The following is a 13,624-nucleotide window of genomic DNA, read 5'->3' as shown; positions in this document are numbered from 1 at the left end:
GTGACAGAAACCGCAGGGAACGTGATGCCATTGAAGTGGTGTGGATCGGTGGCAATAGCATTGTAGCATCACATGAAAATGAAATGGAAGAGAAAGCTCTTCATCTGTTTGATGGGCAGCGACAGACAGACAACACCATGAACATGAAGCGTGGCTGGTTTGTAACCAAGAAAACAATCCAATGAATCCATTGTCATTAGTGAAAGGTGTTATGATTTGTTGGTGAATTTAGTGAGACGCACCAACGTTATTCACAATTGAATTCTGAGAAGTTGCAAATTGTAAGCATCGTTTTGGTTGGCACAAATGTTTCTTTTTCCAATCAGATTACATGTTTGCTTAAACATGATTTTGTTTCATGTATTTAGGCATGTGATGTATGTCTAACCTATTGTTTTATAGGTAGCGTTTGGTAGACATGTGAGAAGGGAACAGAACGGGACATATGGGTTCTGTTCCATGTTTGACATGTTTTTAAGAGGGAACGGAACAGAACATAAGGCTTCCAGAACGGAACACTTTGGTTCCCTAAAAAAGGGTGGAACGGAAGAGAACAGAACAGAACAATCTGATTAAATACAAAATTACCCCTAGGTTTTTTCATTCATCTTTCCCTGTTTCTATCCCTCTTCTCTTTTAGATCAAGCCGTCTCTCCAAAATTTCGTTGCATTCCATTTCTCTGCGACAGCATTTGCAATCAACCGTGTATCAATTCCAGTCGTTCCATTTTTTTATTCGATCCAACTTTCTTCTCGCCAACGAGATTGCTTCATATTTCTTTTGTTTTATATGAATTTCTTCTTTCCATATATTCTAATTAACTGAATCGAATTAAAAACTGAAGAAATCATTTGCATATATTAATTGGATTGAATTAATTGATGAACACCGTGGTTGAACTATCTTTTGTTTTATATGGATTTCTTCTTTGCATATACTAATTTGCCAACATAACAAAAGTCAATGTGAAGAACACAGTTATACTGTAATTTGCGTGAGAACATAAGATTAAAATAATATATACATAAAACAAATTATATTTAGTTCCTCTTTTATATTTAACAAAACATTAAATATGATAGGGGTATATGTGTAATTAATCTTATGGTCTTGTTCTGTATGTGATGTATTTGCCAAACACAACACACAGAACATTATTGTCCTGTTCTATCCTGTTCTGTTCTGTTCTATTCCGTTCCGTTCTATCCTGTTCTGTTCCGACACCAAACGCTACCATAGTGTATTGTTTGCGCGCGCCACCATCATGTGGATGGATGTATTTTTAAGTGTAGAGGTTGTGCCAAGAATTTGAATGCTATTAATACCCTCTCCTGGGAGTGTGGGCTTGTTTGTAAGGCCCAATGGAGATATGTTGTTGGAGAAAACATAGGAGAAGGGCTAGACTGAAAAAAGTCCAATACTTCAGGATGTGTAGGGTTATTGACAAAAAAAAGGATGTGTAAGTCCAAGAGGATGTATGCCATATGGAAGATTAGGGGTCAGGATTCTCTCAATTAAAAAAATTTGAGTGTGTCAAGTTGTTCCATTTAGCCATTGATTTATGTGTACTTGAAGCAACATGACACTCTCAAATTTTTTTCCAATGGAGAGGATCCATACTAATTAAAGAGATCAGAGTGATGATTCGTGTGCGATGGAATAATTAGGATGATTGTGGGAAAAACCATAAGGCCATAAGGGAAGTTGAGTATAGTATGCAATAGGTTTAACTTGAGGAGGATGATGACGAGGAATGGTGGGGATTGAATTGAAAGAAACGCCAATTGCAAGTGTTGAGCCATTTGAAGTGAGCTTGTCATACACGGCAAAGAGCAATTTATGAGGAATTGATGAATCAACTTTAGGACGTATGAGATCAAGAATGAAAGCGTCACTTTAATAGGAAGATTCAACAAAATCGATTTACCAAAAAACTCAGTGATAAAAAAGAGCTAAAATTCTACTAGCAAAAAGAAATTGGTGAGAAATTGCCAAGATTATATGCATGTCTTTTCATTATTTTCATTTTAAATTTATCTAATTGGTTAGTTTCCTTGAATTAAGGATAACCATACAAATTTCACAATCTAAAGAGCTTTCTAACAATAAATCATTCTTTTTTTTTGTCAAAGGTGTATGGAATAAAACTCAAAAGGTTGCCAAACGGCACTTACAACATGCGAGAATGAATCTCTATGAGCTACCACAATGCACATAATCATAAGAAAATAAAGAGCAAGCATGCCTACTCAGCTGAAATAACCAGCATTAAACATGATGTAAAAACCCTTGAGACAAACAAAAGCCCCTCAAACCCCAAATTAACAAAGCGCCATATGACTTCTGAGCGGAAAAAATATTAAACAACTTTAGCCAGCACTCCCAAACCTACAGCACCCGACTCTGCCGGATTTGTAGTGTGCCGACAAAAAGGAAGCCTGTGGCGTGGCTTCAGCGGCAACAAAAAGGGACATTTCACAACTCTAAGAACAAGGCAATGAGGGAAACTTCTGACGATTCCAAACACGCAGCAGCAGCAAAGGCTGAAGGGGGTGACAGATGAAGCAGGTGAGAGAAGCCCAGAAGGGATGCTAGAGATCGTTGTGTCATGAGCGAAACCAACACGGAAGAGACCAGCGCTGGTTGTGGCCGGAGCTAAGGGTGGGGATCAGAGCTGTTACCACGAACAGTGGAGCACAGACCCAACCCACTTTCCTTACAAAACAGATCCAACCCAAGGTCACCTCTTGCAACCTAAGGTTCCACCAGAAAGGGACAGAGAAGAATATAGCCTCAGGCACAGGTTGCTGCGAAGCATCATGGCAGGTCAAGCTTCTGGATCGCTGAGGCTAAACCAGAGACCTGGTTCCTCTGAAAAAGACATGAAGACTCAAGATCTGGAGCTTTGGCACCCGGTGGTTGAAGGTGATGGCGGATCTGGAGGTGGCAGCGACGACGAGTTGGCCGGTGGAGGAGGAGGGTATGGATGGCCAAGGAAGGAGAAACTCAAGCTAAAACAAGAGAAACAAAACCCACTTATTTGGGTAATAAATCCACCTAATGTGGAAGAAACCCACCTGATGTGGGAAGAAAGCTCTAAAAAGCAGAGGGAAAGCCTCCATGGTGGAGGAGAACCCCCCCATGGGGAGGAAACTCCCAAAGGGGGTAGATGGCGCTGCACACAAAGTTGTGCCCTAGCAGAGAAGTTTTTTACAATAAATCATTCTAGAATCATAGTTAAATGATTTTTTTTATTTTTTTTTTTGGTCAAACATAGTTAAATGATTAACCGCGATTCTGTAGCCCCTTGGGCTTGGGTGGATGTGGTTTGGGCCGGGTAGATGTTGTGGTAGGAATGAGAATGCTATCACATCACAATTGATGATGATTCCCATTTCCTTCTTCAACATCATGAACTACAGTTACTCCCACAAGATAAGTTGCATTCTTATTATTCCTTGAAAATTCAATTACATAAATGACTCTTATACCCTCAATCAACAAGGAGAAGAAAAACAAGCAAAAATATGGGGAAAAGTTAGTAGCATTTTATGCACACACTGTTGTTTTCTCTGTCCATTGAATTGAAGTGACTTCATTTATAAGGAGGTGAGAAAGGAATTCACTAAAGTTCATGGATTTGACAAGACCGAAGCCAATAACTAAGCTTGAGCAAAATAAAAGTTGTCTCCATTATGAAGGAGATATGTGGCTTCAAGGTTGCTGAGCCCAAAATGTCACATTTTAGATAGAAGGGAACAATCCCACTAGGTCGACAATTATCTTTTGCTAATTATATCATCCATTTGACATTAACATGCACATGACCTGTTGATTCAAGTATAATGTATACTACTGCATAAACAGTTAAATTTTAAATAATCAAGTCATAGTTTGTACATGAAAAATGGGCATTTAATTAATATATAAAATATTGAACAGGAAATAGTCAAATTTCATTCTGTGAATATGCTTGAGTCGTATCAAATTGTATTAAGTTAGGTAGGGAATTCATATGGAAAGGGATATATCAGTTCTTGATCAAGAGAGGGATCTAACCCTATTATCCAGCATAGGTAGATCCTAGCTAGATGGGAGACCAACAAATGTATTATTGGTCGATCAATACTCTTGGAAGAACACCTCTCCAATCACTACGCCATCAAAGGGTTTTAATAATTATAAGGAGTTCGTGCTCTTATCCTACATGAGAGATTAGATGCTTCTCATGGTACTTTAACTTTATAGATAAACTTTTTTTTTTCTTATGAAAAAAAATGCATATTTAGAGCTAAATGGATTAATCCATTAACACTCTTCATTTTATAAAATATTGTTTTCACCTTGAACTCACCTATGTGGGACTTCTAGTTTCACTACCGCATAACATAGTCTTGAACCGTTAGTTGAGGAATACCCTTTCTATAGCACATCCTAAAAATATGGTTAACGGATTGATAAAATGCTTTTTTATTGCTCTATTATGGACCATGGTATTACCACCGATTAGTTGTGAAAATAACCTTTCATTAGCTACAAAATTAAATAAATATTAAATTCTAGCTAATTTGCTAGTAAATAGCAAGTAAGTAGTTTCTAACTGATAAACTATGGTGTATGATATATAAGACTACCTATTCTAATTGTGCATGTTAATTAGAATCCTCAAGAACCCTAACAACCTAGATATATTAAATTAACATGTTATATATTAACATGCTACATTTAATTTACATCCTTGGCCAAGTTCTCAATGAACCTAGCTTGGCTTTTTCGGTAATTACATATGGTTGAATATTATATATGTTTGCGTTCTCCATGCTTATTATAATATTTGAACTGATCATGAATTATGAAGATACATGCACAAATAGGAGGGCATGCACATGCCAAATGATTAAATGCCAACCTCGTTTTGCTGGAATTTATCACCTAAACAGAAACTACCTACACACAAACAATCAAATCAAAATGCAATAGATATAACCAGTGTAATAAGAAACATAATTAAATAAAGTAATCTCATGAATTCAAAATCAAAACAATGAGTCGGTGGATAATTAAAAACAGAAAGCCGAGGAACCAAAGCATGCATTTTCTTTTGTCTTCTTTTCCCTCTCATCATGTCGCACATCCCTAGAGGTGACTTGATATGAAAAGTCAAGCTTTATATTATACTATAATTTTCACCCTTTTGTCTTCTTTTCATCTCAGCAACAAGCTTATAATCTCAGAACCCATGATCTTCATTCACTTTTGATCTCTCACTACTCATGATGATCATGATGATGATGGAAAATAATAGCAATAGCAATAATTGCCCCACATCACTCACACGAGCAAAGAAGGGAGATAGAGGCTATAGCTTTAAATAATTTTCCCCACTTGAAATGGCTAGCTAGTATAGTCCCATCCTTTGATCATTCATCAATCTACTCACTGAGCTTTCGATTTGGAGTGCATGTGATGTATATAGTGAAAATGTACTTGGTTTCAACTGTTGCAACCTTCTGTTCCTCAGCTTTCTGTCCCATCCACCAATATTCCAAAACGAATGTGGGACTCACTTGCCTTTGCTTCCAATTAACCAGCACTCTCTTTTTTCTTTTCTTTTTTTCACTCTGCTAAATGCTAACTGTTCTGGTAAATAACAAGAAAAAAAAGGTAGTAGTAATAAGTAGAAAAAAGTGTGGAAATCTCTCAAACCTGTGCCCCACATGACATGTTTCATCAAATCAGATGAGAAAATAGAATTTGCACCACCAAATAAAATTAAATTGGTTGATTAAGGTCTTTCCTCTAATTTTCTACTAGTCGCATGTTTGGATCAGTTTATCTTCTTTCAGAAACTCATGTCTTACTCATAGAAGCTTCTCCATAGGATTAATTTTGCCTTCAAAGTGTAAGGATATATAGATTTCCAAACATGCACTAGTAGGTCTTGCTATAACCTTCTCTTATTAGGTTCATCAAATGAGTTGGTGTTGGTGGTGTTGGACCAATCAAAGATATGGAATGGGTCTATGGCCTTGGTGGATTCTCTTTGATGCTCATCAGGTGCATGACCAAAGCCTTGTGTGAACAAAAGGTTTAATGGATCAGCTTCAATTTCCCCCAATTCTGCAAAGAAATCCTCAGATTGTTGGTTGTTGCTACCAATCATAGATGGCTTGTAAGGGATTCCAATTCCATCACTGAATTCTCCATCTTCCATATTTTCAAGTTGCTTCATCTCCATGTCTTCCATCTCTTCCTTCACACTGTTTGATGAGTTACCAGCTGCAACACTAGGGGAGTTATTGCCTTCACTGTTGCTCTCTTGCTCATGCTCTTCCTTTGGTTTTGTTAATGTTCCCTTTTGGGAGTCAAAGATTTCTGAGCTCTTGGAAGCAGCATTGTTGCTCTTGGATGGTTGGGATCTTGTTGAACCAGCCAGGGCATTCCTTTGAGTTGGCCATGGATGGTTGTGCTCTGAAGTGTAAGTAATAACCAACATGTTTGGGTCTGTCCTGCTCCTCTCAACTTGCTTCCTTGCAGAACAACCCTTTGAGCTACTGCATCTATAATAACCCCTGATGGAAAAAGATGAAAATAAAGAAGAATAAGAAACACCATAACACTCGAATGGCAAACATCTCAAGTCACTGCATGTTTAGAAATTTTTCTGTAATTGATTCTGAAACCATAATCAATTCTGAAGAAAAGCTCAGTAACTACTGAATTTCGAAAAATATGCTATCAAAAGGTTACCAAAGAATAATTGCTGACTTGCTTCTAATAAAATTAAAAAATGGTTAGAGATAGCTTTATGAACGGGAAAACTTTTAGCCTACTTGTTTTTCTAATCCTCCTCAAAGTGTGACAAGTATGAATATTCAACGGTCAAGATATAAGGAAGAAACACAATTGTGCAGTGCAAGAAATTGATTTAGGTAGAGGTCAGCATGAAAGTTTTATATATTTTTTTTGGCTTACACAGTTGCACCAGATTTTAATATTGATAAAATATGTTATCTTATCAAGAATAATCGTACCTAAGTCAAGGCTAAACTAACTTGTTACCTGGGATAAGGTGAACCTTTAATGGGTTTCTGACCATATTTTCTCCAAGCCCACAAATCTGAAGGAACTACCTCTCCAGTTTGTCTGCTGTTTGCAGCTGCTGGTGCAGGAATACAAACCACCTTTTTCGCCTGGTTCTTCCTGCAATTATTCACTTCACTCTTAACTTTGATGTAATTAAGAAATGAGAATATGACAAAAGAGAAATACAACACATACATCTGAAAAGAACTATTAGATCAGGCTGTATAAGTAATCTATTTGAATTGGCTTCACTGAAATTGGTACTTTTTCTTTTTTGGCAATCTATGATTTTGTGTGTTGATGATGAAAGGAATAGGAATTTTCAGGTGTTTACAGAAGAAAAGTAGTTTTAAGATAAGTTTTGCTTGAAATGAAAGCTCAGTCTGTGACTGTTATTGTTTGTGACACAAAGCTAACTCTACTTTTCATGTGAATTAAAGCCTACAAAAAGCCTCAGAGGAAAACCATGTTTAGTCTTCACAAATGAAACTGTTTCTCATCTCATGATCTAAACTTATTAATTAGTCAACTACTGAACAGATTTGGAAAGCACAAGAAAAGGAAAGAACTACCTAACTCATGCCAAACCCTACTTCTTCTACAGTAAAAAAACTCAAGACAAATAATTTCATAAAATTTAATGTTCATGAAAAGAAAAAAGAAAGAAAAGAAGCATGTGATGATTCCATGAAATCAAGAACAATAAGCATAAATTTGATTCTCTCCATTGAATTCAGATGTTAATTAATAATAATATATTTGTTACCTTCTTTTGAGACCCGGATTCCGTGGAGATGAGATCTGCACTCCTTCAGTGTTGTTGTTAGCAGCATTAATATTGATGTTTGGTGAAATCACAGCAGAAGGTTTAATTGGCCTTGGGGCTGGGGAAGAAGTTGAAGAAGAATCATAGCTGCCAGGTAACTTTGCATTGCAATTGGGAGAGATCTGAATCATGTTTGAGAATATGTTCTTACAAGGCCTCCTCATCATGTCATGATTATCTTCAACCACCTTGTGAGCAAAAACAGAAGAAGCAGAAACATTTGTATTATTAGTAGCACTATTACCACTAATAACACCACCAAAACCACTAGCTGCAACAACTGCTTGTTCCAAACCCCCAGAGTCTGTTGTAGAAGTATTGAAGTAGGAAGAAACTGAAGGAATATCAAGGTCTTGCAGAAGAAGAGGATCTCTGAAGGTTGAGAATGGATCACCAAAATTGTTGAAAATCATAGGATCAGAAGAGAACTGATGCTGAAGCTGATGCTGATTCTGATGCTGATGCCAATGATTTTGATGATGATGTGGTGGTTGTGGTGGTGCAGGTGGTTCAGGTGATGATGAAGTTCCACCACTAGCCCTGAGTATGTCAGTTAAATCTCCAAATTGGTAATTGTTGTCCATGGTTGAGACAAAGATGCTGCACATGCTTTTCCTTAGTGAAACAAAATTAGCTTCTTCTTCAAAGGGTTGTTGTTGTTGGTGTTGTTGTTGTGTGACATGTTTTGGAGCAAAGATGTAGATATATAAGGTCTCTAATTTGGAAGAGAAGTAATAAAAGGACGTGTGATGAGAGACATGCAATATTTCTGTTGGTGTGTGAATTGATTAGAGATCATTGAGAACAGAAAGTTTTCTCTCCTGGGGAGATGGGCTTTTTGGCTATTAAGAAGCAAGAAAAAGCAAGTTAAGGAACAGGTTTTTGGAGGTTGAAACTGATTGTTCCTTTCTCTATAACAAACAAAAGAGAGAGATCATTCATTCATGGGTTTATACAAATAGAAAGATAAAGAGAGAGACGCTGACTTTTCACACAAAACAGCTCTATTCCATACGCTACATCAGGAGAGAGAAGAATGAATTTTAAATAACAACAATTGCAGGACTCACTAATAAAATAACACAAGTGTAGAGTTAGCTCAGCTGGGTCATTTATCAAATAATATGTGTGCGTGTTTGGATTTTCGTTGAACTCAACATACATTCATCCATGTTAAACTTAAAATCTAAATTTTTCAACATAATTCACAATAAACTCAACGTGTTAGATTCTAATTTCTTCACTATTATCTTAATACTACGTCTGAAGAAATCACATTTGCGTTGATTTTGATGCTAAAACAAACATATACAATATAATATGTGAAGGGTCAAAATTGTGCCAATTGCTTGTTGTTTTCTCTCTTGGGTAACTAAAAGGGAAAATAATGTTGGATGGTAATGAAACTAACAAATTACAAGTGAGCTTGCATGTGTGTGAATGAATCAAGTGTGGTAATTATTATATAAAGAGATAGAGATGGGTGTGGTGTGGTGTTTGTGGGGGTAACTTTTATAGAATGGTCATTTCATTTCTACAAACAATTGACAAGAAACAAAAGAGGCGGCAAGTAGCCGCATTTCGCGGAGAAACGTTTCGAGCCATTCAATCAGGCTTAGCTTTTTTTTTTTTGGCTTGCAAAAAAGGACAGAATGTTTTAACGTGGCAACTACCTATATGATATGACTGGTATGTGTGTGTCTGCGTGTGTTCCTTCCTCACAATGAGGCACCATGCCACTATATGCCGCTCTAAAAAATTGCCTTATACCCATTTATTTAGGGATTGTTTAAATCACTAATGAAAAAGTTTGGGTTAAACAACTCATCATCCAATCACATTAGAGATAAGTGACTTGGAAATAAATTAATAAATAAAATATAGAAATTTCAACTCACTTATCTTCAATGTGATTGGATGATTAGTTATTTAACCCAAACTTTTTTTTTTTGGTCATTTAGACAATCTTATTTATTTAATGTGATCTGACAATTAACTTCGAGTAACTAGTTTTAGTCAGTTGTAGAAATCTTGAAAGAAAAATCTCTCTTAAACTAAGTCCATAGAATAGCATTGAGAGGATTTGTTTTAATTACTCCTATAAAATATAAATATTAGACACTTGATAATATTTTTTTAACTTCACTTGATAATACTTATCTTATGTTTTGAAACACAACTTAATTAAGCGCTTATGGTCATAGGCACTTATGACATAAGCGCTTATTCATAAGCCATTTTAAAAAAATTATTAAAATAAATCGAAAATAAGTTATATATAATTATAAACTCTTTTTCATAAGCTATCATGAGTAGCTTATGAAAACAAGCTCAAAACAACTTATGGTAGGTCATAAGCTGTTTGCATAAGCTCTCACAAACACTAGCATAAGAGCTTATACTATCAGATAAGCTCAAATAAGTTCTTCCAAACGGGACCAAAGTCTATGAGCTTGAAGATGTAGAAAAATACCAATTTTTGAAAAAAAAATTGGTGAACATCTAAATAGTACAAACTATTATCAAACACTCACTTTTATGACGGTTTTAACCGCCAAAAAAATGTACCGACAGTAAAAAATACCACAAAAATGAAGTGTCCAAGAGTGATTTATGCTGTTTAGGTATTTATGTATCATTGCTAAAAAATTTAGCATGATATTAATTACTCCCATATGCTATGTCGATGAAGAAAAACATTATTCATAAAATTAAAAAAAATCAATACAAATTGATTTTTAACACAAAAGAATCATATTATCCCCTTTGGCACATTTGGTAGGATTAAGGGACATACCTTTCAATCAAAGTGTTACGAGTCTAACTCAAGCCTCAACTGGGAACTCAAGTATGTTCGATATTATTGTTAACTGGGGTGAGAGTCAGTCACCTAACCACAGACTCCAACTAATGGTAGAGACTAAAATCAAATATCAAAATTCTAAGGGCCGCAAAATGTAGATAAATTTTTACATGGACTGGTATAAAAGTGAGATATTTTATAGGGACCAAAAATGTATCTAAGTCTTTTATATTTTATTAATTAAAATAAAGAAGTGCAAATTTTACATGCAAGAAAAAAATATTTAACCCAATTGTTATAAGTTCAATATGCAAATTTGATGTCTAACTAACACATTATTTATTTTAAAAAAAAGAATATATATCTTTGTATGAATTGTGTGGTCTCAACTTTTCTTACCCTACTTGTAGTTATTAGATTAGCTAGGATTGTTTATTTCTTTTTGTCCTTAATTAAAGCAGAGCTTATTGACGGAATTTTTATCGTTAGTGTGCTAACAGTGGGGTGAGGAATTGATTAATTGTGTTAACACTGAAAAAACTAAGGCAAAGCTTACTACACATAATGTTTAGCCATATTTAGTGACTAAAATACAATGGACTGAGAAGAAAATATTGAATTGAAGACCATCATATCAATCAGTAAATTCTTTTGATCTATAATAGAGATAGATCCAGGTCCACTTACTCCATTCAAAGTCAAAATGAAGTGACTTTACTTAGCCACACCATTTATTGATTATTTGAATTTTCTCTTGGTTGAGTGTTTTTACTTCTTTCTTTCTTGCTTGAGCTCATGGGAATTAGTCTTGCTTTTCATCATCTTCTGAGGTCACATAACTTGGAAGCATGAAGGATCCAAATTAAAAATATAATAATTAACAGCCAGTTCAGTGCTTTAATTAGCTGTTCAAGGACGGCTTTTTACGGATAATCAAATTAACTTCTAAAAGCGATTATGATGAGATTGTGGGATGGGATGCATGCTAATATATAGTATGTCGGAATGATAAAGGACAGTGATTTAAAAAATGAAAAAAAAAAGCCTAATCTAAGATCTGAATATAATTATAATTAGGCCACGGTAATTAGTATCTTCCATAAAGAGTCATATTAACGTATGTGCCGTTTGTTTGATTCCAAAAGATAATTATTCTTGGTTTAGGTGTAGTCTCAATTCTGAAAGAATCATCATCCTATTGATAAAATGATTCAATCATGACACTTTTGAAGGTTCTGATTTTATTTATTTATAACTTTTTTGACAACAAATAATATTCATCAGCCCTACATTTTTCCTCGCGACACGCACCTGCAGTTGATGATTTTTTTTATACGCAAATTTTAGTTGTTAATAAATGAGTCATCTCAAACCCTTATGTCTTATAGTTCTTACCGCTTGAGCTAACCTTCGGGAACAAATTGCAAAATTTAAAAAACATATATAAAATTTGTTATAGCTCACAAACTATAAACAATAAGCGCTGACAACATTGCTACATTCGCCAAATTTAGGGCATAAAATTAAGATCAGTAGATTCATACTTATCACTAAATTAGAAAATCAGACGATAAGGATATTTTATCTTACAATTTAAGTTGTCGAATGACAGCTAAGATCTACTAAATGCGTGAATTTAAGAAATTAATTTTTCGATACATCGGAAAACTAGTAAATATAGAAAAGAAACTAAGGGAATCCCTCAACAGATAAACCTCCAGATCATAAGGACCTGTCATAGCACGAAACCCTATATGAGAGAAGGCTGGCTTGGCAATGAAATCCACGACACTGTTTGCTTCCCGATTAATACCCCGCAAGGAACTACGTCGCTGTCTTTTGAGCAGCTCCTTAATCTCACGAACCTCTGGCACAAATTAAACCTGCCTAGATCCTCATCTTCCACCGCCTGCACAAGGTCCAAACTATCAACCTCGCACTCTATCCACATGTATCCTTTGTCCCAAGCAAGCTGAAGCCCATCGCAAAGAGCACCCGCCTTCGCGACAAACGGATTACGAGCCATTCAAATTCAAAATCTGATTTACTCTAAGTCTCTAATTGAGAGTGTTTTTAGGTTTCAAAATTTTCTCTCACTATTTTTTCCCTTGTGTATGATGTGCCATATTGTGGGGACAAAAGGGTGCCTTAATCTTTTTTTTTTTTTTGGTCGACAGGGTGCCTTAGTTTTGTTTATCTATAGTTGGCACTTGGCATGATTATTCAAAGTTGTTAATGGGTCAATGATCATGGAGAGCATCACCGTCCTCATATGTTTGATGAGACATTTTGAGAATCTATACTAACATAGGTAATAATAACTATTACTCCCTAATCCTCCCTATCTTTCTCTCTCTGATCTCAATGGCATTTTGTCACTCTGAATTTATCATATGCGCCAAAACCCGAAAGTTTATTAAGCTTTAAATCATAGGGTGGAATCGAGTCCTCAAGATAATCATGGGTACCATAACATATGAAATTTTCATGAGATTGTTCAAAGACTCAAGTCGAATTTGCCCTTAAAATAACTCCCACATGAAATAGAAGTTATATATGAAATACATCTCTTGTATGATGTAATAACGCAAATGGCAAGTGTTGTGTAAAGTCTATGATTTAGCAATAATTAATTAGGGAAAAATTCTTATCGAAACTATATACAATTATATCTGAGCTTATATAATTGGAAAAGTTTTCATATAAGACGAATGTGAAGATAACTTATCACCTGTGCATTTTGAACAATTCCACTCACGTGGCTTTGCATATATTTATTTTAAGCACATACTTTTAATTACATTATCTGTTGATACATCACATAAACTACGAATTGGCTTTCCATTGATGGTCATGTTGCAAAAGCCAATGGTGAAAGACCATGACGCGCGGTTTTTTTAAACAACCG

At 35.4% G+C, this 13,624-nt stretch overlaps 1 protein-coding gene across 1 annotated transcript; it reads right to left on the bottom strand.

Moving 5' to 3' along the window:
- Window positions 1-5,008: 5,008 nt before the first annotated feature.
- LOC130723469 (probable WRKY transcription factor 14) lies at window positions 5,009-8,865 on the bottom strand. The gene is made up of 3 exons (XM_057574540.1): window positions 7,854-8,865; window positions 7,064-7,204; window positions 5,009-6,573 (listed from the first exon to the last, which is right to left on the bottom strand). The coding sequence occupies exons 1-3, from the start codon at window positions 8,519-8,521 to the stop codon at window positions 5,946-5,948; spliced, it is 1,437 nt and encodes a 478-aa protein (XP_057430523.1). The 5' UTR covers window positions 8,522-8,865; the 3' UTR covers window positions 5,009-5,945.
- Between the last annotated feature and the right edge of the window lie 4,759 nt (window positions 8,866-13,624).

Source organism: Lotus japonicus, chromosome 6 (genome assembly GCF_012489685.1).
Source record: "Lotus japonicus ecotype B-129 chromosome 6, LjGifu_v1.2".
NCBI lineage: Eukaryota > Viridiplantae > Streptophyta > Magnoliopsida > Fabales > Fabaceae > Lotus > Lotus japonicus.
The sequence above is the reverse complement of the archived record's forward strand: the minus strand, read 5'-3'. Positions and strand labels throughout refer to the sequence as shown.

Bases quoted from the DNA above. Each gene is read 5' to 3' on its own strand.
- LOC130723469 (XM_057574540.1), bottom strand. From the start codon at position 8,521: ATGTGCAGCATCTTTGTCTCAACCATGGACAACAATTACCAATTTGGA. The intron at 7,205-7,853 runs GTAACAAATATA...GAATAATTGCAG, and splicing joins AATCCGGGTCTCAAAAGAAG to GAAGAACCAGGCGAAAAAGG. The intron at 6,574-7,063 runs GTAACAAGTTAG...TTTTTCCATCAG, and splicing joins AAAGGTTCACCTTATCCCAG to GGGTTATTATAGATGCAGTA.